At 41.6% G+C, this 16,027-nt stretch overlaps 1 protein-coding gene across 2 annotated transcripts in view; it reads right to left on the bottom strand.

Annotated features, from left to right (window-relative positions):
- SLC9A7 (solute carrier family 9 member A7) overlaps positions 1-14,485 on the bottom strand; it is a 65,243-nt gene extending 50,758 nt beyond the window's left edge. For both annotated transcript variants that reach the window (XM_060769831.2, XM_060769832.2), the window contains exon 1: positions 14,096-14,485. In XM_060769831.2, coding sequence (XP_060625814.2) covers positions 14,096-14,411 — 316 coding nt within the window. In that variant the 5' untranslated portion in view covers positions 14,412-14,485. The remainder of the gene's footprint in view (positions 1-14,095) is intronic.
- Between the last annotated feature and the right edge of the window lie 1,542 nt (positions 14,486-16,027).

Below are 16,027 nucleotides of genomic sequence, written 5' to 3'. Positions count from 1 at the left end.
AGGGGAAATCTTTTATCTTTACTTCTGTGATATGTGCAGTACAATAATTATTTTAAAATGTCCCTTCTTATTCAGTAGCACATATAAAGTTATAGTTATGGACCAAGTTAGTAAAATGGTGGAAAATATTCATGGAAGATTCTTTTTTAAAACTTTGCAGAAGGAAAGACAGCAGGGTGAAACATGCTCACTCTCATATTTTGCATTTTCCTTGCAAATACTTCTCTTCTCTTGATGTGTACATCAGAGGCACACATAGGACAGAGGCTCCTGCATTTTCCAGCAAGTCTAAAATCTACTTTCATTCTTTAAAGTAGGATGCTATACTACTATACTGAGTTTAGATGGGGAGAGTAGAAAAGAATACCACTGGATTCTCAAGTGTCATTTTGTGAGCACAACTTACCTCTCCTTTTCACATGTCCAACATTTATTCCCCTTCTCTTAAAATCAGCAAAAAGCTGAACATTTATTGTTTTGTTGGAAACAGCAACCTTCTACAAGCCTCCTATACTAGTTATTTGTTACGTATATAATTGTGGTTGCTTACTATATTTTGTGTGTGTGTGTGTGTGTATAGAGAGGGAGAGGGATATATATATATATATATATATATATATATATATGCAGTTTTTCCTTAACTCTGTGTTGTTGAGGTTGTGGGAGTGACTGCAGACCATGGGACCAAATCTGGGATTATTCAGACCGAGACTCTATTTTACAAGGCAGTACAGTACAATGTGTGTTAGAGTTTGCATCAGTACAGTACAGTATGCAGCTGGTACTGTCAGTAAGCTACAGTAAGTAGTCAGTCTTTATTGAGTCAGTGTTCAGTTATGTATTAGACTGAAGAGAGTGTTGGTCTATATGCAACAAAGAAGACTAAAACAGAATGCTTTAGAGAACTTACTGTTTAAACCATCAACCAAGAAGAAATGTACCTGTATGCTGAATACATGAAGTTTGTAAGTAAATCAACTATGTAACTTTGAATGAAGACTACTTATTTTGGTCTCTTGAGAGCATGGTTTAAAAGCAATATATTTTATGGGAGAGTAGGTGTTTTTGGGTAACTAAAATAACACTTCTGAAGTCTGCTATATATTTTGTGCATTGGCATATCTTTGTTCCTAACAGTTCAGAGACACAACCAGGTATATCAGTCTAACAACTGAGAAGCCTAATTTGCCTTGCATGAATACTAGTGAATATTTACCACTAAGCCAAAGAAGATAATTTAATTCTTCTTAGGAAGATCATACTCCTCAGAAGATTATGATTATTCCAAATAGTGTGAATGCCAATTATTCTCCAAAAGGCTATAGAGATTTCTGGTTTTCCAAAAGGTTATGGTCTCTAAACGCTCATGCCTTTCCAAAATGTTTGAACTTCCAGGTACCCAGTGACTGGCCAGTCCAACTAGGATGGACTCTGCTGGTGACATCACAGCCCTCCAGGAAGCTCACTAAGGGGGAATAAGTGGACATCTTTGTGGCTGTTCAATATAGCATGTTTTCCTTATTAAAATATTCTTATTTTATAGGCCAACAATAAAATAAGAATATTAAGACAGGTGAAAAAATACAATATTGCTGAAAAGATTCGCACTTACCTAACCCCTATATGAAGCGTGCACTGGGTCTATTGTGGGTGTGATATCACCAGCTAAGTGCATACTGAGGACCTGCAGGGAAAAGAGAAATGGAGTCTATCAGCTGAAGTTACTGTTGGGGTAATTTGCCCATGAGAACAAACTGTGGGAGGCAGCTGATGGATAGATACACACTCCAAATCAGGCAGTACAACTGAAAACTGCCTCCCAGACAGCCTGTCTTATACTAGCAACTGGCCACTTTTTATTTACCAAAAATACTGTTATTTTATTGCACACACATGCAGTGTTTTCTCCAGTGGCTTAATGGTGGGAGTGTTGTGCTATGTAGTACTAGTTACCATATACATTCACATATAAGCTGATCTTATATATAAGCTGAGAGCAGGTTTTGGGAACATCATTAGGGATTTTTATATGGACCCTTAAATAAGTCAAGGGTCATTCTGTGGAGGGGGGAAAGCACCAAAGCTTCCTCGGGGGCACCTACTGTGTCTGTCTGCTACTGCCAATTTCCCACTGAGGTATTCAAAAAGGACAGAAGTGGCACTGAAGTGTACTCCTGGAACATACTAAGCCATTAGCTTTCACTAATCTACCCAGAGGAAAGTTCAGTAATCGTTCCTTTTTTTTGAGAAGAATTAAGCTACAATATTTACAACTAGCCATCCCTGCCATGTGTTGCTGTGGCCCAGTATGTGTATATGTGTTTTTTGTGTGTGTATATTTGTGTGTGTATATATATTTGTGTATATGTGTATATATACACATATATATATGCGCATGCGTTGTATTGTATTTTTTATTTTTTGGCTTCTAAAGTCTCTTCTGCTGTGTTTCTCAGTGTTTTTATGAGTGATGGTCACTTGTTGGCCTGATAGGTGTATTGTGTCCAAATTTGTTGTCAATTCATCCAGTGGTTTTTGAGGTATGTTAATCCCACAAACGAACATTACATTTTTATTTATATAGATGACTGCGGATAAATCGTGTTGGAAATGACAACCTTCTTCAAGCCTTCTCTAGTAATGTTTATCTATGATCCTGTTGCTTACTGTTTCCTGTATATATGTATGTTCTGGTATGCAGCTTCCTTTACTCTATGGTTTCTGAGAAGTTATAGAAAGAGTTGCAGACCACATGCTCTTTCTCTCTCTCCTTTTGACTATGTGACCTGTTGATAGCTGTTTTGTTGCAAGAGAGATGTCCTGGCTGGATGGCACAGAGAATTATCTCAAACATAACTGAAATAGACTGTGTACCTGTGTATGCTGAACACATAAAGGTTGTGAGTAAACCAAATATGTTATTTTTTATCAAAGTCTACTTCATCATTGTCTCTTGAGTGCATGATATAAAACAAGTTGTTTTATGGGAGAGGGAGAGAGAGAGTGCACTAAAAACACGTTGTTTTGTGCACTGGCAAATCTGTTTTCCTAACAGATCTGTGATAACAGGTTATTCAGTCTAACAACTGAAACCATTTCCTTACATAATTACATCTGGTTGTATACCACAAGAGAAGATTCTACTCTAAAGTGCTTTTTGGCTCTTATCTGAAAGGTCATGCTTTTCTAAAGAGTTATGATCTCCAAATGGTGTTTTCCACAAGGTTATAAATGCCATTTTCCAAAAAATCAACCCAGGGGTTTGATGTTGGTTTTTTTCCACTGAAATTTCTAGACTTATACTTGATTATACAGGGTATTCCAAAATGGACCACTTAGTTCCAAGAAACTGTATACTAGAACAGCAATGCCATATTATGCCTCCAGCATTTGCACAAGTACAGGAGGTAAAGATGGCTACAGTATAACATTCCTTGGTGTCCAGTCTGCCACAGATATTCAACAGGCTGGATGATTGAAGGGAGAGTACACTTATCTGGAAATTGGTATGTTCCAAGAGACCAGTAAATGAGCAAGCACATGTTGTCTAATCCAACTCTTGAATTTATGCAGGCCAACTAACTCTACTCTAGCCATCTGTACATCTAGCAGACATGTGTCAAATGCAAGGCCTACGGGCCAAATTCAGCCTGTCACATCATTTTATGTGGCCTGTGAAACTTTCAATGTCAGGGCAACAAAGTTGCATTTATACAGCTAAAGAATTACAACTGGCTCTTTGAAAGCAAACATAAGGCTGATGTGTCCCATAGTGACAATGAGTTTGACACTCCTGATCTAGCACAAATACCTACAGTGATCTGGAACCTGTAGTAAAATTGGATTTCATGCCATGTGGAAGCCTTCACATGGACTCTTGGACACACATGCTCCATCCTTATAGATGTTCACACAAATGCCAGGGCACATCAGCCCCCGGGGTGGAATTATTTGGTGCATGTAAGCAAGAACTTCTGGATAGAGATGACATTGACTGCTTAGGAGATTATTCCCAGGATAAAGTAACTCCATTGTATCTTGTCTTAGTAAGGCCAGAAAAAGCACCAAATATCCCACATTGTGTTTATCGACGAACGGGGACAACACTAGTCAACAACAGCTGCCACAGTGAAAACATTGTACCTCCCCTTTCCTCTCAAGATGGAGATTTCTGAAGTTCTCAATCTTACTGCTCAGTTATCTTTCTTTATCTCACTTCTGCTTTTTAATGCCAGTATGACAGAGATGTTGGAAACAAGTTATGAGAAAAAAAATAGATAAAGAAATTTTGCCGAAAACCATACAGCCTATTGCAGGAACCATCCCTATCTACCCACCACTAAAACACAGTATTTTGAGGGGCAGTAGAAATTTTCCAATTTGTAACAGCCTCAGTTGTCATGATCATCTCCCTTTAAGTACGTTAAAAAGGGTGTATGCATTGACATTTAGAACTGCCAAGAGCTTACGTGCCCTTCCAAGCATTGTTTGACTGCAGTGCATATATATTCACCTGCCATTAACTATATTGGTTAGGAAAGATGGGAGCTGTAGGCCAAAAACATTTTAAAGGCCACAATTGCTATCTTCTGTCTCAAGACACAATAAGCAATAGGAAAGTATTCAAATTTACCTCTTTTAGCTTACTGAACCTAGGAGTAGCTGACAATTTTTGTGTGTGTGTTAGGAGTGACTTGATAAACTGCAAGTCACTTCTGGTGTGAGAGAATTGGCTGTCTGCAAGGACATTGCCTAGGGGACACCCAGATGTTTTACTATCCTGTGGGAGGCTTCTCTCATGTCCCTGCATGGGGAGCTGGAGCTGACAGATGGGAGCTCACCCTGCTCTCCAGATTTGAACTGTTGACCTTTCAGGCAGCAGACCTGGCAACACAAGGGTCTAACCCATTGTGCCACCAGGGGTTCCTTACAAATGACTGGACTTCACAAAAAATAGAACTATTTCGGTGCAAAGGGATTTAAAACATGCATTTCAAAAGACAAAAACACTATAGAACTATATGCCTTTCTTCTTGTCCTTTCCGCGAATGTCATGATTCGAAGATTCATTTGCCACAACGCGACAAAAAATAGGCTCAGTCCCAGTTCTCTATCCCAAGTCTTATGGAGGACCCAAACAAACATATCTGTAATTAAATTAAGTTCCTGATCAAGTGGGACAGAAAGCCAAAATTAAGGTGTAGATGCACTATAATCTGAAACCAGTTTTTGAATCATGCAATCATTTCCTTAGTAGGAAATAATTATGTGTCTTCTAAGAAGATGACAAGTTCATAGAATTACAGTAGCACAAAACCACAGTGCCTACTTCTGCATAATGCTAGTTTTGTAGCTGACTCAGTTACAGAAGTGTCAGAAATGTTTGTTTTTAACAGAAACATTAGCACCTCATAAAAAGCAACTTCTGTAACAATTTACATTTACATAAGGTTTCTTTAAAACTAGAAAAAAATCCTCGCTTCTGTATGATCCTATACTTATTCAGAAGTAAACATGTGTTCAGTGTTAAAAGAGTATTTGATGTGGCTGAAACCCAATGAAGTGTACATAAGATTTCAACCTTGAACAATGTCCTCTAGTTTTCGCAATTTCTTGTTTAATGTGGCAGCTTTGGGAACAGTTTGCAATGAACAGTACAATTGTATGTATTCAGAAGAAAGCCACACTGAGTTCATTGGGGCCAACTCCAAAATAAAGAGTATACAGATTTGCAATATGAGCAAGGAAATATATTCTATCAGTGTTTTACTCATTTGCCCTGTGTCAAATACCTCAATTAATGCTTAATCTGAAATTCAAGGCAAGAAGATATACTTGCACAGGGAATACACAATTCATAGCGAAGAATGAGAAATAAATCACTGCAGCCCCACTCACCACTACACAGAAGCAATGTCAATATCTGCATAAAATAGCTCCATAAGGCAAGTATTCATGTGTCATTGACAAAATCAGAGTTACCTCCAACATATGTGTAATTTTTCATTCAGTGAGGTATTATGTGCTCTTTTTCCATAAAGAAATCCCCCTTGTCAATTGAAATCACTGTGTACAAACTTACACTGAAGCAATTATTATTATTATTATTATTATTATTATTTCCTGCTTTAGCTCCTTCATAGGGGACTCAAACAGCTTAACATCAACATAACTATTTAAAATATACAAATATATGAATATTAAAACAGGATTAAATATAAACAGAATTTTAAAGTTAAAACCATTAAAACACATTTAAAGTTAAAAACCACAGCACCCCCTGAATTGATCTTAAACACCTTCATCTTTAAAAGCCTACTTGAATAAAAAGGTTTTAGCCTGCTGCCAGAAGGACATTTACTAAACCCAGCTATGAAAACAGCTATGAAAACATATGTATTTATGTATGTGAAGTGTTTTAATAAATTAAAGATCATATTGAAGAAAGAAATTACCATATTCAAAGCTGGAAGATCCTGTGTTATCCTAAACCAGCAATAGGCCATTATTTATTTATTTAATTTAATGCTAGCCATCCCCTGACATGCGTTGCTGTGACCGAGTCTTTGTATATTTGTTTTGTGTGTGTATATATGTGTGTGTGTGTATATTTGTGTATATGTGTATATATGTGGTTTTGCGCATGTGTTGTAATGTTGTTGTTGTTTGCTTTTTAAGTCTTTTCCGCTGTGTTTTTCAGTATTTTGGCCTGATAGGTATATTGTGTCCAAATTTGGTGTCAATTCGTCCAGTGGTTTTTGAGTTATGTTAATTCCACAAATGAACATTACATTTTTATTTATGTAGGTGCTACTTTTCTCCTGAATGGGCTTCAAAGCCGCTTACAGCATAAATTAAAGCAGAGCAGTTAAATTAATATGAACACAAAAGTTTAAGGACATTAAGTAGTACAGTGAAGAGCAAGCCCTCCCTTGAATATCATAAAACTTGGGCTGATATGGGCTCTCATAAAGTTGAACCTAAGCTGTAACAAAATCAGCACTTTCAATTGTACCTGGAGACAAGATTGGTAGCCAGTAAAGTTGTTTCAGCAAGGAAGCCATATGCAGCCTAGTTGCAGAATTTTGAACCTACTGAGGTTACCAAGCTGTTCCCAAATGCAGTGCCATGTAGAGTGCGTTAGAATAATCCAACTGGAATGTAACCAAGGCATATGTTATTGTGGCCAGGTTTGGCTTCTCCAGAAATCGCCAACAGGCACTGCTTTAGCAGTGAGACAGATTTCTTGGAGTTAAATGGAAAAGAGAACTAGAATTTAATGTCTTGTGCATATTGGTGACAATGAATCCCAAATCTCTGGACATGCTTTCCCAGCCTGTTCAGGTGTATGTTAAACAACATGGGGCACAAGGCAAAGTTGAGGGACCCCCACAGGCCAGCAGCCAGGGTGTTGAAGGGGTGTCCCTGAGCACCACTTTCTGGGTTTCCAGAGGCTCTCCAAAGCAGTGTCCAAGCTCCCAATGTAGGTAATTCATCTCTATCCCATAACCAAAACTGAAGCCATACTGAAATCAATCTAGATAAGTTGGGAGGCCACATGTTCCAGAACCTTTTCCAAAAAAGGGACACTGGAGGCAAACTAATAATTTTATAATAAGGTAGGATTCAGGAAGTGTTTTGTTTTATTGTATTTTTTTAAGGAAAGGCCTTATTGGAGCTTCCTTCAGACAGGACAGAACAATGCCTTGCTCTAGCAAGACATTTCCCACCTTGCTTTAGCAGACAGTTGGCTGTTTTAAAAAAAACAGAAAGGACAAGTCACATGTGGTGGCTCTCACTTCTCCAAGAATCAAGCGCACAACTTAAAACATATCCACTAATACAGGCTCCTTTCTTTTCCCCCTCAGCTGCTTAAGTGGAAAAGGAAGGGGCCTGAGGCTGTTAGGAATTGTGGGAGTTGAAGTCCAAAACACTTGGAGGGCCCAAGTTTACGCATGCCTGGTATAAACACATTTAATTATTCATGTCTGTGTCACCTGAATTTCCACATCATCTTTTATTTCAATAACTTATACTTTCTAATCATCTAAACCAAAGGTCGCCAAGTCATTTTCTTTCTTTCATTAAAAGTCTACTGGGAATTTCCAGACTTTGAGAAATGACCTTTCTCTTATCGAACAAGACAATTTATCAATTTCTGCTAAATCTGTCAGTTTAATCAACCATCCCTCCATGGTTGGTAGTTATGAATCCTTCTCTTTTTAAATATAAAACAGTCTTGCAGCCATGATCATATACTGAAGACCTACAGCCAATTCATCTTCCACCTGAGAAGTTCCAATCAGCCCAGCAGTAAACTTCACTCACATAATTCCTCTTCCTCTTCCTCCATCACTCCCCTTGTATATCTAGTTCCCAATCTTTTTTTGAACAGGGACCACTCTCCAACATTAGTACCAAAAGGGTTACAAATCGGTTTTTGGTCCACTTTAGGTAAGGTTTGGTAATTTAGGGTGCTGATTCAAAAAAATTGCATTGGCTAGACCACAACAGCTCTAGTTTCTGATACAGAACATATGCCACCCAGTAGTCGCCATCTGCTCACCCATAAAAAACCATATTTAATAACCCTTAGCACTATATCAGGGTTTCGCAAGACCAGTCACTCTTGTTGCAACAGTGTAGTAACAGTGAGGCCATGGAACATATTTAATTCTTGCGGACTACTGCTGGTCCACAGACCACAGGTTGGGAACCACTCTACTATATTAAATATCCATTCATAACCCTGCCAGTTAAAAATGACTCCAGAGACTCTTTCATATCTGGTAAGCTCTGGGTTGAAAACATCTCAAAGAAAAGTCCTTGGAATATCAAGAGTATCAATAGCTTAACAAAACAATAAACATTTGTGTGTTTAAAATGTTTAAAAACATTTCAGTTCTATCAAAGTTATCAATATACGTATGCTGCTTAGAAGGCAGAAACCAGTTTATCCAATACAATATTTTAGAAAAGATATTGCATTTCAGCGTGGAACAAAAAATGCCTGATATTTTAAAGACATTGTAAGCACTTCTGCTTACACAAATACCTATTATGTATACTTTCAATTAAATGCCAAACCCTTAAGGCTGCTATTGTACTCCCACCAGCTTCAATTCAGTAGGACTCACCCCACTCGTCTCAGCAGGACTTGCTTCCAAATACAACTCTATTCTGCTTGACATTAAGCTTAGTCGTGTCCAACTCTGGGAGTGGTGCTCATCTCAATTTCTAAGCTGAAGAGCCAGCATTGTCCGTAGACGCCTCCAAGGTCATGTATTTTATTTATTTATTTTGGACATTTCTACCCCGCCCTACTCACCTCCTAGGGGTGACTCAGGGCGGCTTACATCCGGCACAATTCGATGCCAACAATTACAATAAAATGCAGTAACAATAAACACAATAGTTAAAAACATACAATTAATACAATATCAACAGCATGACTACATGGAGTGCCGTTACCTTCCCACAGAAGCAGTCCTATTGATGTGTTCATGTTTTCAAACTGTTCAGTTGGCAGAAGCTGGTGCTAACAGCAGGAGCTCACCCTGCTCCCCAGATTAAAACTTCCGACCTTTCAGTCAGCAAGTTTGGCAGCTCAGCGGTTTAACTGGTTGTGTCATTGGGGGAGGGGGGCTACAACTCTATAGATATGCCCAGAATTCAAACCTTCTGCATTGGCTGGGGATGATGAGAGTTTTAATACTACTGATGGCCAGAAGGTTGGAGCATGCTTTCACAGAATGTCTGATCGTAACAATTCTATTTTTTTTATTGCCCAAGAAGCAATTCTAGGAAGACTGACACAATACATTAACACCCCCCCCCCAAAAAAAAAGAATTGATATGGTACATTTCTTACTCATAATCCCACATTTATGGAGGGTGATAATCCAGAAACATGATATGATTACAAATAGAAATTGTTACACCAAGGGTCTAGCACTATACACACTTTCCTAGGAATAAATGTCACTGAATTCAGTTGGGCCAACTTCTGAGTAAGCAATGCAGATGGGAAACATACAATGCAGTATGTGGCTCACCAGTTCTGCTTGTGGCCTTTCAAGTCCCCTGGAATAGCCCCCAGCCTCTGAATTCTCCCACCATAATTTACAAAAGCAGTTTGATTGAAAGTCGTGGAATCATTGAATCACTGAGTTGGAAGAGACCTCATGGGGCATCCAATCCAATCCCCTGCCAAGAAGCAGGAAAATCGCATTCAAAGCACCCCCACCAGATAGCCATCCAGTGTCTGTTTAAAAGCCTCCAAAGAAGGAGCATCCACCACACTCTGGAGCAGAGAGTTCCACTGTTGAACAACTCTTACAGTTAGGAAGTTCTTCCTAATGCTCAGTCATCTGAAAACATTCGTCTTTAAATGTGGACGCGCACACACATCCATGAAATCTAATTCCCATCTAATGTCCCCAAATTCAAAATGATATGGATTGGAAAAACTGAGGAAGAGTGATCTTCTGGGCACACCAGAGTGAAAACTGGCCCCTAGCCCAGAGATAATAATAATAATAACAATAACTTAATTTTTGTACCCTGGCTCATCTACCTGAAAGGACTCGGGCGGCTTACATATGACACAAGGTGACTGAAAACAATGCATAAAAACACATATACACAGTAAAATACAAAATAGTAAAACCAACAGCACATAAAACAACAATTTTAAACTCAGAACAATGCCCAATAAACTATGGTGACAGCTGCTGTAAGACATGGCCAACTATAAACAAGACAAGGGAATGGGGTAGTGCAAATTGTAGCTAAGGAACAAGGGCATGGGATGAAATTGCAGTGCTGTGTCATTGATGGCAGACCATTGGTGCTAGATATTCTTCTCAAAGGCTTGTTTAAACATCCAAGTTTTCAGATCCCTATGGAAGGAGGACAGTGTGGGGGAGATATAAGCTACGACACACACCAACCGATCTTTCAAGATTTTCATGTGACAAGATTTAGGATGTTAAAAAACCAGAGAGGAGGACAACCACACAACAATGCCGCATGAAGCAAGTGACTGCCACAGACTAAAAAACCACAGCAGAGGAAATTTCCACTGCTTCCAAAAGCATTTAACTTTGAAGGAGTCAATGGAAGAAAACTGTCACTTCCTTGCACTGCAGAAGAACTGAATCCATGCTTACTTATGAAAGGACACATCTGCATCATGGGACATTAAGCAGATGCGCTGACTTCCTTGAGGTATTGTTTTTAATTTACCAAAGAGGAAACAAAGGGGGAATTACTGGGTTTCTGTGAGTTTTCCGGGCCATATGTACATGATCCAGAAGCATTCTCTCCTGAGGTTTCATCCACATTTATGGCAGGCATACTCAGAGGTTGAGGGGTCTGTTGGAAACTAGGCAAGGGAGATTTATAGATTTGTGGAATGTCCAGGGTGAGAGAAAGAACTCTTGTCTGTTGGAGGCAAGTGTGAATGTTGCTATTGCCCACCTTGATTAGCTTTGCAGAGCCTTGCAGCTTCAAGGCCTGACTGATTCGTGCCCGGGGGAATCCTTTGTTGGGAGGTGTTAACTGGCCCTGGTTGTTTCATGCTTGGAATTCCCCTGTTTTTTTTAGTGCTGTTCTTTATTTACTGTCCTGATTTTAGAGTTTTTTAAATATTGGTAGCCAGATTTTGTTCATTTTCATGTTGAAATTGTCCACATGCTTTGTGGACCTCAATGGCTTCTCTGTGTAGCCTGACATGGTGTTTGTTAGTGGTCCAGCATTTCTGTGTTCTCAAATAATATGCTGTGTCCAAGCTGGCTCATCAAGTGCTCTGCTACGGCTGGGGGAAATAGATACACTTGACAGTATCTGGAGCTTAAAAGAGTATCTGTGGTGCAAATGTGAGGACCGCTTGTATCAAATGAGACTCTTGCCTGTACAGAACCATATAGGATTCCTATTTTGAGGCTAAAAAAAGACAGCCAGCGCAAGGTTATGGGCTGTCATTGTCGGTTTGCAGGCAGCCTACTGCAGCACTCATTAATCAAAGGTGTCGGGGACAGGGCTGATTGCGATTTCCAATTCTTTGCCACATCAGATAGCAAGAACAAATGCGTCAATGTACTTTGTTTTGGTGGCGGGGCATGAAAACCCTCCAGAGGGCTGGCTCTGCCCACTTTGCTGCTTAATCCCTCACAATAGACTTAAGGTGCATTGTGTAACCGATGCCAGTGTCTCCACAATCAGGTAGAAATTGACACGCACCAACGGCCAAAGATTAAGGGGGAAAGAAAAACAAGAAGGCACAGCTATAGTTGGCAGTCATCAGCCAAAGGCCATGAATATTTAAAGACATCTCTCTCTTCACAGTTTGGGATATTATTTTGAAGCAGGAAAGATCAAGATCTCCCCTTTGTACACAGAAGAAAAGGAAAGATGAAAACAATAAATAAATGACCAGATCTAACCACCAGGTAGGTTACAATTCTAGTAACATTGAAGGCTTTCATGGCCTTGTTCTGAGTTTTCTGGGCTGTAGGGCCATGTTCCAGAAGCATTCTCTTCTGACGTTTTGCCCACATCTATAGCAGACCTCAGAGGTTGTGAGGTATGTTGGTAACTAGGAAAATGGGCCCATTCAATGCTAATCAAGGTAGCCAATTGCAACATTTACACTTGCCTCAAGCAGGCAAGAGATCTTTTCCCACCCTGGACACTGAAATCCACAAGCATGTGGGCAATTTCAAGAGAAAACCATGAAAATGAACAAAATCTGGCTACCAGTATTTAAAACCTCTAAAATCAGAACAATAAATAAAGAGCAACACTCTGAAAACAGAGGAATTTCAGATAGGAAACCATCAGGGCCAGCTAACACCTCCCAACAAAGGATTTCCCTGGGCAGGAATCAGCCAGGCCTTGAAGCTGCAAGGCTTTGCAATGCTAATCAAGGTGATTAATTGCAACATTTACATTTGCGTCCAACAGACAAGAGTTCTTTCTCCCACCCTGGACCTTCAGCATGTATATTTTCCTAGTTTCCAACAGAGCTCAAAACCTCTGTGGATTCCTGCCATAGATTTGCATGAAATGCCAGGAGAGAATGCTTCTGGAACATGGCCACACAGCCCCGAAAACTCACAGCAGCCCAGTTATTCCGGCCCTGAAAGCCTTCAACAAGACATAGGTTGAAAGAGGGGAACTCCAGCCACGAAACAATCAGGGCAGCTAATCACCTCTCAACAAAGGATGCCCCCAGGCAGTAAGAAGCCAAGCCTTGAAAATTGCTAGGCCATTAAATACTAATCGAGGTGGCCAATTGAAACATTCCTACTTACCTCCAACAGACAAGAGTTCTTTCTCCCATCCTGGACCTTCCACAGATTTCTTTTTTAAAAAAACATTGAATAGCCATGCAGCTTCAAAGCATGGCTGCTTCCTGCCTGGGGGAATCCAACAGACCTCACAACCTATAAGGATGTTTGCCATAAAGGCGGGCGAAATGTCAGGAGAGAATGCTTCTGGAACATATGGCCAGACAGCCTGGGGAAAAATACCTCACGACAGCTACGATTTTAGTGTTTACTGCCATTTATCTCAGGAAGTACAATTCCTACGCCATTCTATATATGACCAGTTCAAAGTGGAAATAGCAGCCTTGCCTATTTCACCAGGGGGAGTGTCATGTTAAAGCAACACCATGAGGAAGATGCTGCGGTGTTATAGGAAAAGACAGTCCATACATCCCTTATGTGTTCCTTATGTAATAGCAGGCTGGCATTCAAACTCCTCCCACCCCTATTTGCCCATGACCCCAAACAAGCCTCCAAACCGGTGACACAGAAGGTAAATTATGTAATAGGAAGGCGAAAGAGCCCTATTGCAGGGCTTTTTTTGCATATCTGTCTATAACTTAGATATGGGATAACTTGGGCCTTCCCTCCAGGTGTTTTGGACTGCAACTCCCACCATGCTTAAGCGGCTGAGGGGGGAAAGAAAGGGTCCTGAGGCTGTGAGGCATGGTGGGAGTTGCAGTGCAAAACACCTGGAGGGAAGGCCTAAGTTTGCCCGTGCCCTGCCTGGCCACTCCCCCTGGCCTCCTCCCCCTCCGCCTCACCGTAGATCATAGCCAGGCCGGTCTCGTGGAGGAAGCGCACGCGGCGGTGCTTGAAGAGCCAGATGGTGAGGATGGTGAGGGTCAGCAGGAGGATGAAGGTCAGCAGGGAGACGCTGTCCTGCCGGTGGCTCTCCTCCGCCTCCTTCTCCGTGGCCAGCTCCTCCATGGCGCTGCGGAGGCCGCCGCTGCTGCCGCCGCTCCTCTCTCCCGCGCCCGGGCCGGGGCTTTGCACCAGCAGCAGGAAGGAGACCAGGACAAGGAGCCGCCGCAGCTGCTGCAGCTGCTGCTCCTGCTGCAAGAACCGCGCGCGCGTCATGCCCGGGCTTCCCTCCCTCCCAGCGCTCGCGCTCCACTCCAGCCAAGGCGCAAGTTCACCCTGGAGGGGGCGGGGCCTTTTCCCCAAGCCACGCCCACTCCCTCCTGTCCAATCCCCGCGCTCTCCGCCGACGCATGCGCTCTCCCGCCTCGCACAACTCAGCCCATACCATTTCAAACCACAGGAAAAAAGGAAAAGCGGGGGGGGGGGGGGGGGGATTAAAGCCCTGAAATGCCACGTAGATTTAAAAAAAAAAACTCCTTTCAAAGGTAAGGCTTCTAAATGTGTAAACTAGCCTCAGGCTCATGGTATTTTGGTGTAGGTCAAATATAGAGAGGAGCATTCTAAAGTGTAGATCCACCTCCCCCTCCCCGCTCTAAGATTTGAAGTGGGGGAATCCTTTCTTTCGCCTGGTTCTGCAGTTTGTATGTATCTGCAAACCAAAATACTATAGACCAGTGGTTCACAAGCTTTTTTTGATCAGGGACCACTTAGACCAGGAACCACTTACACCAGGGATTACTTACACCAGGGACCACTTACAACAGGGACCGCTTACACTAAGGGACCACTTTGACCAGGGACCACTTTGACCAGGGACCATTTTGACCAGGGACCACTTACACCAGGGATTACTTACACCAGGGACCACTTACAACAGGGACCGCTTACACTAAGGGACCACTTTGATCAGGGACCACTTTGATCAGGGACCACTTTGACCAGGGACCACTCCACCAGGGACCACTTACACCAGGGATTACTTACACCAGGGACCACTTACAACAGGGACCGCTTACACTAAGGGACCACTTTGATCAGGGACCACTTTGACCTGGGACCACTTACACCAGGGACCACTTTGATCAGGGACCGCTTACACTAAGGGACCACTTTGATCAGGGACCGCTTACACTAAGGGACCACTTTGATCAGGGACCACTTTGACCTGGGACCACTTACACCAGGGACCACTTTGATCAGGGACCGCTTACACTAAGGGACCACTTTGATCAGGGACCACTTACACCAGGGACCACTTACAACAGGGACAACTTGACTAGGGACCACTTACACCAGGCACCATTTTGACCAGGGACCATTTGACCAGGGACTGCTTACACTAGGGGACCACTTTGATCAGGGACTACTTTACCAGGGACCACTTACACCAAGGACCACTTTGACCTGGGACTACTTACACCAGGGACCACTCCACCAGGGACCACTTACATCAGGGATTACTTACACCAGGGACCACTTTGATCAGGGACCGCTTACTCTACGGGACCACTTTACCAGGGACCACTTACACCAAGGACCACTTACAAGAGGGACAACTTGACTGCGGGCCACTTTGACCAGGGACCACTTACACCAGGCACCATTTTGACCATGGACCACTTCACTAGGGACCACTTTGACCAGGGACCACTTTTTCAATGAATAATTTTTATTAAAAGTTTATACAATTAGTTAAAAGAAAAATCTAAAGGAAAATTTGAGAAAATGGGAAATAGGATAAAAAGATAGGATATGGGATAGGTAGCCTTTGATCAGGGACCACTGTGACCAGGGACCACTCTCCAACATCAATACCAATAGGGTTACAAATT

The sequence above is a fragment of the Anolis sagrei genome, chromosome 3, assembly GCF_037176765.1.
Source record: "Anolis sagrei isolate rAnoSag1 chromosome 3, rAnoSag1.mat, whole genome shotgun sequence".
In the NCBI taxonomy this organism is placed as follows: domain Eukaryota; kingdom Metazoa; phylum Chordata; class Lepidosauria; order Squamata; family Dactyloidae; genus Anolis; species Anolis sagrei.
The sequence above is the reverse complement of the archived record's forward strand: the minus strand, read 5'-3'. Positions and strand labels throughout refer to the sequence as shown.